We start from the raw sequence: 11,304 nt of genomic DNA, 5'->3' as shown, positions 1-11,304 counted from the left end.
TTAAGGAATGGTGTAAACCTTTACCTTGGTGAATATGGTCTGAAACAAATAAAAATTAAACTAATGATTGAAATATATTTAATTCGTGTTTTGCTTCATTCTCTGTCAACAATTGTCCATAGAATAAGAAATAACTTGTTGAAAACGCAACATTTTTGCACCAGACTTCTCCTTCGAAAAGTGTATTTTTTTAAATTTCATTAAGGTAAAAAACTTTTCATTTAGGTAAAAACTAGACTTTTCATAAAATGCCTTTTAAAATTTCCAAAACTAAAACTAAAAAGCTCGCAGAAACTGTTGCTGTCAATATTTAACGAAAAGGAAACGGGATGTAACAATCGGTTACAAATTTTCCAAACGGTAGACATTTTTCTTTTTGGAAAAATCAAAGACCTATAGATAACATAGGTCTTTGGCAAAATTTAACCTTTTTTTTTTTATTGGTTATGTTTCATTGACGCTTGTTGATATGAACATTTAACAGGTTGAGTTAATACGCCAGGTGACGCTATAATTTAAAAAAAAATGTGAAGCTGTTTGTGCTATTATCGCTGTACTTGTATCGCACTGTCGTACGTTAATCAATTTTACGTAATGTAATGTTATCATGAATGTCAGTATGTGGAATTCCCATATAACGATTGACTTGCAAGATAAGACTTCTTCAGTGGTGACTTGCAGTACAATCCGAACATATTAGTCATAGCGGTCAAGATGAACACAATTATGAAATGTACATCGTTTTGTAGTCGATCTACCAATTTGATCAAAAGACTTTATCACATGTCAAAGTACACGGTGGAAATTCCAAACGTGTCTATTGGACAATACATACTAAATGGATTTAACAAACGAGACGACAAAATTGCACTGGTATGGTTTTATAGAAACACGTCTTGTTATTCCAAGTATGTTTTATTAGTAAATGTGAAGTAGGTTTTGATTTGTGGAACAAAAATAATTAAAAAAACCTCAAATTGTGTACCGTCCTTATATTAAGTAAACTCAAAAATACCCCACTCTTAATATTTCGGAAACCGGAATGAAAGATCGCAAAGCACCAAATACATTTGATAAATGAATACCTACATATGTGAAACATTTGCAGATACCTTGCGTTACTGAACTGTTTTGCAAATGTATTTTATAGCTTTTGTATGATAGGGTAGCGATGTATATAAGAATATTTCTTAAACAGATACAAGATACTTAACTCTTTTGTCGCAGGCCGACTCTCTGTCTACATGGTGGGTTATCTGTATTTAAGTGTTTGTTTTTTACAAAGTATCATATTTTTAAACAAATCAACATAATTGTTAATATAATTATTTGGGTACCTTTAAGGTTGAAGGGATAACCGATAAGAAGACCACATTTGCTGAACTACACGAACAAATACAACACGTTACCAGCAATTTATCCGCCCTTGGATTTGGCCCTGGGCACGTGGCTTGTCTTTGCGGATTTAACGCCCCTGAATTTGCGCACGTTTTCTGTTCGGTGACATTACTTGGTGGTGCGCTAACCATCGCCAATCCACAGTTAACAGCAGGTGATTAGCGTTATTTCTTACCCGGACGTGAATCTTCATTTGTTTCTCTTACTTTTAAGAATGGTATTTTCTTCATCGAAAATGATTCGGTATTTGGGGAAAATGAAATAATTCTTTAAAAAAAACGGAACTCAAGCACGGGCCAAAGGAGATCAAACATCTCAAGCGCTTACTACACGCCCATACCGTTTGCCTACGTATTCTCTCACCAACGATTCCTAATATCCAATGAACACTATGCACAAATGCCTTATCCATGTCAATTCACGATTACAATTGAATTACCATGATACGAAACGATATTTATTAGCTACAACTTCAATCGAATCTTTTGATTTTGAATGTGATTTGTGCGTTTTGATTTTTTGAATGTAAGGTGAACTGCAGACCCAAGTAAATGAAACAGGGACAAGCGTTCTATTCGTCACGCCTGACTGCGTAGAAAAGGCCAAGGTTGTGTCACAGACCTCAAAACAAATACGGGTATGTACCCATATGAATATTTTCAGAGTATTAAATCAACTGAGTCACGACAGAGTCACGTATATATATTCGCATCGGTACTTCCATCTTTAAACATATCGCCGGATACCTTATTTGTCTTTTATTTATTTTGTAATATTTATAATAAAACGTGGTCGCAATGAAACTTGATAGCATTGTGAAGATATATTATCTTAGCCATTCTATAAATACATCAACATTAAAACGACTACCTACCAGATGTATATACATGTACTCATTAACAATTAAAACACGGGTTGTTTCAATACAAACGCGTTCACAGGAAATTGTCGTCAATGTCCTCTTTGTCTTATCACTGCCTCTACAAATTTAAACCTTCAAGAGTCAATTACGTATAATTTTCAGCACGTAATCGTCGTTGGACATCACCATGAACTTCCCACCCTTGAAAAGCTGATGCGCCCGCGACCTCACGTAACCCCAGTGGTAGTTGACCCTGCCTCCCATGTGGCTCTCCTGCCCTTCAGCAGCGGCACCACGGGCCTCCCTAAAGGAGTCATGCTCACCCATCGAAACCTGGTCGCTGAGCTGGCTGCATTGAGGTAAACAAGAGCACCGCATAACGGGTTCCACGCTCGGCTGCGGATGCAGTTTTGAATAAATGAAAGCTTGTCAGATTTTTTTAGTGGTCACAGTGACCTTGACCTTTGACATTATGACCCAAAAATGAGTGTGGAATGTAGAACTCATCAAGGTGCGGCTTTATATGAAGTTTCAAAGTTGTAGCACTTTGATTTTAGAGCCAATGTTCAAAACCTTAACAAAATGTTATGGTTTTAGCATTGCGGATGACACGACGGCGGACACGGACACGACGAGCAAGCTATGACAATACCTTGGGTTTTCTCCGAAAACAGCCGAGCTAAAAATGAAATGCGATACACAAGTTTATCAAAACATTGCACCAAATCGGCACTGACAATTGACCAGCTATATTACTTTTTTATTACCGTACATAGCAATAAAGGACGAAAATTAAGACGACTGTAACAACAACCGCAACGACATCATCATAATTATCATCATCGTGATTAACATCATCATCTCATAAAAATGTCCTACTGCTGCTGCTGCATTAATATCGCACTTCTTAAAAGTGCATGTGATCTAAACACGTACTAAACCTATACCGCGAACGTCGAATCCTCATTATAAGACAATAAATTATTGTCAAAAATAAACATGGCCTTCTTTTCAGCCACGAACATTTTTTACCGTTTGGTGACGGTGACAGCTCCCTGGCCGCCCTCCCCATGGTGCATATCGCGGGGCTTGTGATAGGGCTTCTTAACCCACTTAGCCAAGGGGCCGCGGTGGTCACACTTCCTCGGTTCCAACCCGACACCTTCCTGGCATCCCTTGAGAAATACAAGGTGGGTTGAGAAGGGAATATGGGAATCCGATATTTGTTCGATTACTAAATATACTTGCCCAAAACAAAAGATATTTGGGACGTACAATGTACATTGGATAGTGTTTGTCTGTTCGTTCGCCCTTCTGTTTGAATGTATATTTGTTAGCATGGATTTAAGAATACAATTCAAATCCTCAAATATATTTTACAGGTATCACAGCTTCAAACATGTCGTCCGGCGGAATGCAGTGACCAAGAATTATAACTCTAGCTTATTTACGAAGTTCCCATTTGCCATTGTTCCTGTTTGATCATTTTCTAAACAAACAATACATCTAAACACAAATGAATAGACTTACTTGGTACTTCACACATGAATTAATGGCCTTGACCATTTTTGAATTTTCATATCATTGGAAAGAACATGGTTATACATTTCATTTAACGTCAAAACCACGCACATTGTAAACATCATCAGATAATTACTTATACACATGTAGTCGTTTCCTTATAAAGATGTTTACGGTTGCAACTAGTCCATGGAATCCAATTGAATTATTTCGTGTTTATATGATTAAAAACAAGTTTTAGCACGCATTTTACAGCCATAATTAATCAAAGATTACAATACACTAAATACTTAAATCACTTACTTGCAGACGACATTCTCCCTCATAGCGCCGCCTGTGGTGAACTTCCTGGCTACTGACCCTTCCGTAGAGCGCTACGACCTGAGTCACTGGCGGACTCCTTATTCAGGGGCTGCCCCGTTGGGCAAGGACCTCACAGAGACCGTTGTCCGGAAGCTGGGTCTGACTGGCCTCAGACAAGGTAGAGAAAGGGTTACCGGGCACACAGGTGGTTAGCGTGTGGCTATGATATTAATTAGTGATATTATCATTTTGAATGATAAATAATCATATTATAACGAAAAATCTACTTTTTAGAAAAAAAAAATTTCACTATCAAATATTATATATTACAAGGTATCCAACTCAAAATCACCCGAAAACGAGGTGCATCGCTTTGAACAGCCATAACTTCATAAATTGTGCAGCGATTTTCACGATCTCAGTCTTATTCAACACAGAAATGAATTTCCTTTCTGGAAATGTACATGTCTTGCATTTTTTTATACAGATGCTGGGTCAACTCTTAAGAAATAACAAGATACACAACTCGCCTGACCTACTTAACATCGATCAGACAGGATAAATGAATGAAATCTTCACGGAGTAAAGGGCATTTTCCCTGCAAAGTTCACGGACCTCGATACCATAATTCAATAAAACGTATGAAAAAACATTCTTACCGTGCTTGCCGATGCATTATGCATAAAAACTAACTGTCCAGCGCCGTTTGAAACCTTTGTTTACATATATTTCAACTAACCGACATTTTAAACACACGAGTGATTTCATTGGTTCAATGCGAAGGTGTGTCTTTACAACTGAAGATTTCATTCATTAACTCTGTCTGATCGGTGTCAAGTAGGTTACGCGAGTTGTGTATCGTGTTATTTCTTAAAATTTGACCCAGCATTTGTGGAAATATTACAAGATATATACACTTCTAGAAATGAAATTCATTTCTGCGTTAAATAAGACCAAGATCGTTAAAATCGCTGCACAATGGTGAAGTCATGGCTGTTCAAAGCGATGCACCCCGTTTTCGGGTGATTTTGAGTTGGATACCTTGTTATATATATATATATATATATATATATATTTGATAGTGATTTTTTTCCGAAAAGTTTATTGCTCGTTATAATATGATTATTTATAATTCAAAATGATGTTTTCACTAATGAATATCATAGCTACACGCTAACCACCTGTGACCGGGCAATGATTCCGCGGTGAAATTGAATAGTTATTTATTTTGTCGTTTTATTATACACAACATTTTAATTAGGTTTATTCAAGTCCAAGTCAATCGAAAATGACATAATGCATGTTTAAGGGCTAGGTTCTTAAAATAGAATAACATTTATGGGAATATTTTCTTTAAAATATTCCGTTTAGAAGAAATGCATTACCTCGACTTTTTTGTATAAGAACGCGCTTTTTGCTTATGGATCGTATACAATCGACGCATCAAACGTATTTTATCTATTCGGTTGACTCCATAAATGTATCTTCCCACGAATAACTAAGTTGTGGCAACGAATTACTACGCCGTGTTTGCTATAACACGCTCATGAATCTTTTCCACCATACATATCTGATCACGAATGTGATTTTTTACATGAACATTAAGTTTCTTTTTCTCAAGTGTGTACCTTTGTTGTCATCGCAATACTTACAATAAAGTATTTGTCATCAGTTCAGTTGGGTTGGCGATACAGTTGGTTTAACATTGTGCATGGGGACAAGCTCTAAATTCAAATGTGGTTAACAAAGAGGGAATTCCATATACTGTAGTAGTTACCAATCAAAAGGTTACGACCACTTGCGATAGTAAATTTTTAATTTACTGGTAATTACAAACATTACAGCATATAAGCCCATTTCAGAATTGTACACTGACATCACCGTATATGTTGACAGTGCTGGATTAATCACCGTGAATGCCCATAGGCAGTTACACTTTCGGTTCTCATGCCATAGGCCCTTTTTCTTAAAGTGCCTACTAGAACGCCAGTGCCCAGTCGATTTCACTCGTTTACTTTAGCCTACCAGTGTCAAGGCTGGCAAGCTATATAATGTGGCAATGCCCTTTTATAGGTATTTGATGTCTTAATAATACCGTCATTCCAAAACGAGTTTATAATTAGCAGATAAAGAATTTAAGAAAAAAGTCACTGTTGTCTGTATCTAAACGGTCTAATGGGACCCCTAAAAGTCGCGGATCCAAAGGCAATTACCTACTTTGCAATCCGGGACTTTATGTCGAATGGTGATGACCGATTTACGTCGCGGCCTATTTATACTAAAACCGATTCATCATTGGTAAACATGCTTTACCCGACAGGTTACGGGATGTCGGAGACGAGTCCCGCCACACACACAACTCCGCTGGACTGGTGGAAATACGGCTCTATCGGTGTTCCCCTCCCCAACACAGAGAGCAAAGTAGGGGAAGCATTTTTGTGATTGTTTACTGACATTATCTCGTAATCAACTATCTTGCAGTTAAACAAACAACTATGTGCACATGCAAGTAAATAGTATTATTATAAAAAGTGGGCAAACACACGAGGCAGCACTCCTCTACGCAAGTTTTATCTAAATATGCGGGTAATAACTGTCAATTGAATAATCCTTGAGAATTAGTTGCCTTAAGGCTAAGATGTATTTTTGAACAATCGCTGCACACCGAAAATCATATTTGTATTTTATATTGTATAATGCTACAACAATTTTTGCATCTTCATGGACGTCGTAAGTGCTGAAAAGCAGGGCTTATGATAAACTTCAATATATCAAGTGCTCAAGTTATATGAATATATTTTTAATATAAAGGTGGTAGACATCGACACCATGGCGACGCTCAATGCGCACGCGCACGGCGAGATCTGGGTCCGGGGACCACAGGTGATGAAGGGCTACCTGAACAAACCGGAAGCGACGCGCGAAACGCTCATGGAAGATGGTTGGCTGAGGACAGGTAATAATCTGGTCTTTGGTTACAAATATGAAATGTCCGTTTCTATGCAATATATATGAAAATATTGAGACGATAACAGAGGAATTTCAATTAATTACCACGGACTCTAGATATTCGCTCCGTGTTATTACTAAAAGGGTCGTGCGCATATTGTCAGGTTGTTCGTTACATTACATTCACGGATATTCTGATCATGTGCAAAGATCGTTTGGCTGCAACAAACAAGCACGTATGTAACGTAAAAAACGATTGTTCACACACGGGAACTCGTTTTTTCAGGTAACTATATACAGTAGACTCTCTGTAAACCGGACGGTCTCGGGACAGGCCTGATCGTCCGGTTTTCAGAGAGTTCCGGTTTACCAAGAGTTTGCATATTGCCGAAATATACATGGTATGCATTGTGTACAGAATCACATGAAATAAAACAAACCATATACATTTACATGTACCATGTGATAACTGTACGCAGGTACTGATGATGTTAATTGCATTCTTAAAAAATGTGTTTTAATCGATTGAAAACAAAAAATATTCCATACTGACTTGTTTTGATTAATCCCAAAGTGAGCGAGGTGCTTTATACATGTACGTACGTGGCATTTGTCATATAGGCGAGTGACGACACAAATAAGATTGTTGTAGATACACGATTTATTATCATAAAACATACACACAAGCAAACAACAGCGTCATAATCATTTTTTAAGATATTTTTTAAGATATTCATAATCTCAGACCTACTAATTCTTGAAGTTTACGATATCACGAAAAAGTCCAAGATCACTCTTTGCTTGAAAGCACATTTCTCCTTTATGTTAAAAACATGGCTATAAGATCTTTTAAAATAACCGAGAAGATCACAAGAAAGTGATCGTCGCAACGGCATGCATTAATTTTTTAATTAAATTGTTTATCATAGGCGATAATAAATAATTAATAAAACGATCGAGTAAATCACTTTGTGGTGTTAACGCACGTCTATTATAGACATTCACAGTTTGTTTTACAAAGTAACAATCACGCTCAAAAATATCGAATATTTCGTTAAATAAAGCTAACCCATAAAAAAAACAATGTTCCTTTTAGCAAAATTTCAACGTAAGATGTTGTCTGGTAGAATTGATTTAACGAGATACAAAATGCTCGTTTTTAATTTTTTTATAGCCACAAATAATTCCATTTATATCTCCCGTGAAATATCCGAACATTTACGGGCGAACACGAGATTGGATACGGTAAGCGTCGGAAGCATGACGTAGCATTCATGAATAATCATTATGTGAAATCAAAATGAATTCTGGGTAACTGGAACTTAGCGAATGCGAAAATGGCTTGTATAAATTATGCAAATGAACGCAACCCGAATGAATCCGATCCTGACTCGAAAGCGAAAGTAGATTACATCGTGGAACGATATTTAGATATTTAGATGCTTAAAACTTGCCGAATGCTTGTAATATAACGTTTTTACATCAATGTTACTTGTTTTTAGGGTCTTCCTATTGTAATTAACCATCGTATGGTACTACTTGTTGTCGAATGTTTTTATATAGCATAATACAGTAGCCGTATGCATTGGTGAGCGTGATAGTGACTCACAGAGCGCGGTAACGACTTGACACCTTTATGGTATGTTTAATCCAATTATCGATAATTTCGCGAGCAAAATGTGTGACACCGCACTCGCTGTGCTGACTAGGTATTGTTATTTTCACGCCTCGGGCATCTTGAGAATTTAGACCGTCCGGTATACTCAATGTATTTTACGTTGAAAATGACCAAATTTACGGAGATACCCGTCCGGTTTCCGGTTTTCAGAGAGTTCGGTTTATTAAACATTTTTTAACAAAGAAATAGAAGGAGAAAATACGGGACTGGCCCGAACGTCCGGAATTGGGAGAGTTCCGGTATTCAGAGAGTCCGGTATTGGCAGAGTCTACTGTAATCCAAAGTACATATTACTATTGCAGGCGATATCGGTTACTATGACGACGACGGCCACTACTTCGTCGTTGACAGACTGAAGGAGATCATTAAATACAAGGGATACCAGGTAACTGACAACTGAAAACCTGGATCCGGAGCCATAACGCATCTTAGGGAAACTTTAGGTCATATGCGAGTATGTCTCCAAGCAATGATCTGCATGAATTGACCTTTGGCTTATCAGCTAACACTAGTTTCAATACCGTACTCACCGAAGGCTTCCGATGTGATCGAGTTTAAGCACTCAAGCCATAAGCGCACCGTACGGCTTCGACTCTTATAAAAACTCTCGAGTCCGCACCAAGGGGTAAACTAATACTTTGGTGTTTTAGAAGGTTCAAGAGATTGCGTCCAGAACTCGGTTGCAAGGCGAACACCATATGCATAGGGTCATAAAAACTTAAACGATGCTTTGGGATTATAATCCCCAGTATTGTAAACAAGAAAATGATTTGACCTAGGAACCAATACAAATATTTGTATACCCCTGCTTGACCTATTACGTTGGTATACATTCATCGACATATCAAGGAACAATACGAACAATTAAACAAGCACACTCATGCAGTCTTATCTGTTTCATTTTTCATCAATTACAGGATAACAATGACAATTACGGTAACCGTGTTACTTTGCTAAGATACTGTTTTCCTTGTAAACTGCACTTGCCATTCTGACCCTTCCAAAGACAGAAACTGAAATAAAATGTTACATCACATAATGAAACAAGGAATGGATTTATTTGCCTTTCAGTTTAAAAAAAAAAAAAATTCAGGTAGTAAACTAGGTATATTTAACTATATTTTTTTAGATCGCCCCGGCATACCTCGAGAGCGTTCTCTTACAACACCCTGCGGTGTGTGACGCAGCGGTTGTGGGTAAAGCCCATCCTGTTCACGGCCACCTGCCTACCGCCTATGTCGTCTGCAACACGAGCGTTACAGCAGACGACATTGCGCAGTTTGTGAATAGTAAGTTAACCCTTTCAGCGCTGGAACCGCCTTTGCAAACAGTTTGGATCCAGATGAGACGCCTCAGAACGTGACGTCTCATCAGGATCCAAACTGTTTGCTGTTCTGAAAGTAGTCTTTAAAAAAAATCGAAGAAAATGCTAATTTTAGAAATTCAGCAGACAACATTTTAGCAGACGACAAATTTCTCAGCATGCAAAGAGTTCAATGGAAATTTGTGTGTGTGTGTGTGTTTTTCGCTGTGTTAAAACTGATGTCGGTAAACGTAATCTCATGTATTTTTCAAAATTAAAAATAATTTTATAGTGCTTTGATTTTGAACAATATTCGCTGCTGAACTTTAGGTAAAATATCATTGATGAAATATTAATTATATGCTTTATGTTGTATATAACATTTATTTTACAGTGCAAGTAGCCCCCTACAAACGACTTCGAGGGGGAGTAAACATCGTAAAGGAATTGCCAAGGTCGCCAAGCGGGAAAATCCTGAGAAAAAATCTTTTATAGTCATTAATACAGTGTACCACCATTTCAACATACGTTTTTATGTTTATAATATATTATTCAAATAAATTGCAATTTTAATACACATCCACACATTCGAGACAAAGCACACTTCATGTATATACATGTACATGTATTCTAATAAGAAATCGTGATATTCATATGGTGGTGTGAGAAATATCGGCCCCCAGAAACGATTTATACGATTATCTCTCAACCTTTAAACCTCTCAAAATTTAAAGCCAACATCAGTTACAACATTGGGCATAAACAGATAGAAAAGTAAAGGAATTTATAATCCCATCATCATTAATTGCACCCTAACCATATGAAATGAGCGTTATTGTCTTTGTTGTAGGGACTTTGATTAAGAAGATAAATACCAGTATATATGTATATACCGACGCTACACTGAGTCGAGAAAAATATAGTAGCCGTTACATTTGATATCAACCCATCTGTATATAAGTTCCACACGCCACTAGGTTCATTTGACAACTCAATAATTTATAATGTGTGTACATTTATCAAAGAAGCGTTTGTAATGAGAAATGCGAGTCTTAATAATACTGTTCTATAAACTTCAGTACCGCCAACTTCATGTTCATGATTGTATTTATTTCTATTTAAATAAATATTATTAATTTTGTTGTCAATGTGATGTTGTTTTACCTAGACACGAGACAGAGGATACTGTGTAGAAGATTTAGACGATGTACTTTTGTATACCCGTAAGTCTGAATAAACTGTTTGCGTGACTGTTTGTGTTTATCTTTGTGTCTGTCTTTGTGTCTTTCC

General features: G+C 37.1%; 1 protein-coding gene across 1 annotated transcript; it reads left to right on the top strand.

The window, feature by feature from the left end:
- The first annotated feature begins 656 nt into the window (after positions 1 to 656).
- Positions 657 to 11,265, top strand: LOC127874556 (uncharacterized). Its single transcript, XM_052418937.1, has 11 exons — positions 657 to 873; positions 1,345 to 1,552; positions 1,929 to 2,035; positions 2,423 to 2,619; positions 3,276 to 3,450; positions 4,091 to 4,262; positions 6,405 to 6,505; positions 6,896 to 7,040; positions 9,014 to 9,096; positions 9,841 to 10,000; positions 10,409 to 11,265. Exons 1-11 carry the CDS (start codon positions 715 to 717, stop codon positions 10,507 to 10,509), a joined length of 1,608 nt encoding a protein of 535 aa, XP_052274897.1. The 5' UTR covers positions 657 to 714; the 3' UTR covers positions 10,510 to 11,265.
- The last annotated feature ends 39 nt before the right edge of the window (positions 11,266 to 11,304 follow it).

The sequence above is a fragment of the Dreissena polymorpha genome, chromosome 3 (assembly GCF_020536995.1).
Source record: "Dreissena polymorpha isolate Duluth1 chromosome 3, UMN_Dpol_1.0, whole genome shotgun sequence".
NCBI classification, from domain to species: domain Eukaryota; kingdom Metazoa; phylum Mollusca; class Bivalvia; order Myida; family Dreissenidae; genus Dreissena; species Dreissena polymorpha.
This window is presented reverse-complemented; position numbering and strand designations above follow the sequence as displayed.

Coding starts and splice junctions, on each gene's coding strand:
- LOC127874556 (XM_052418937.1), top strand. CDS start 715: ATGAACACAATTATGAAATGTACATCGTTTTGTAGTCGATCTACCAAT. Junction 874..1,344: donor GAGACGACAAAATTGCACTG/GTATGGTTTTAT, acceptor GGTACCTTTAAG/GTTGAAGGGATAACCGATAA. Junction 10,001..10,408: donor CATTGCGCAGTTTGTGAATA/GTAAGTTAACCC, acceptor TTTATTTTACAG/TGCAAGTAGCCCCCTACAAA.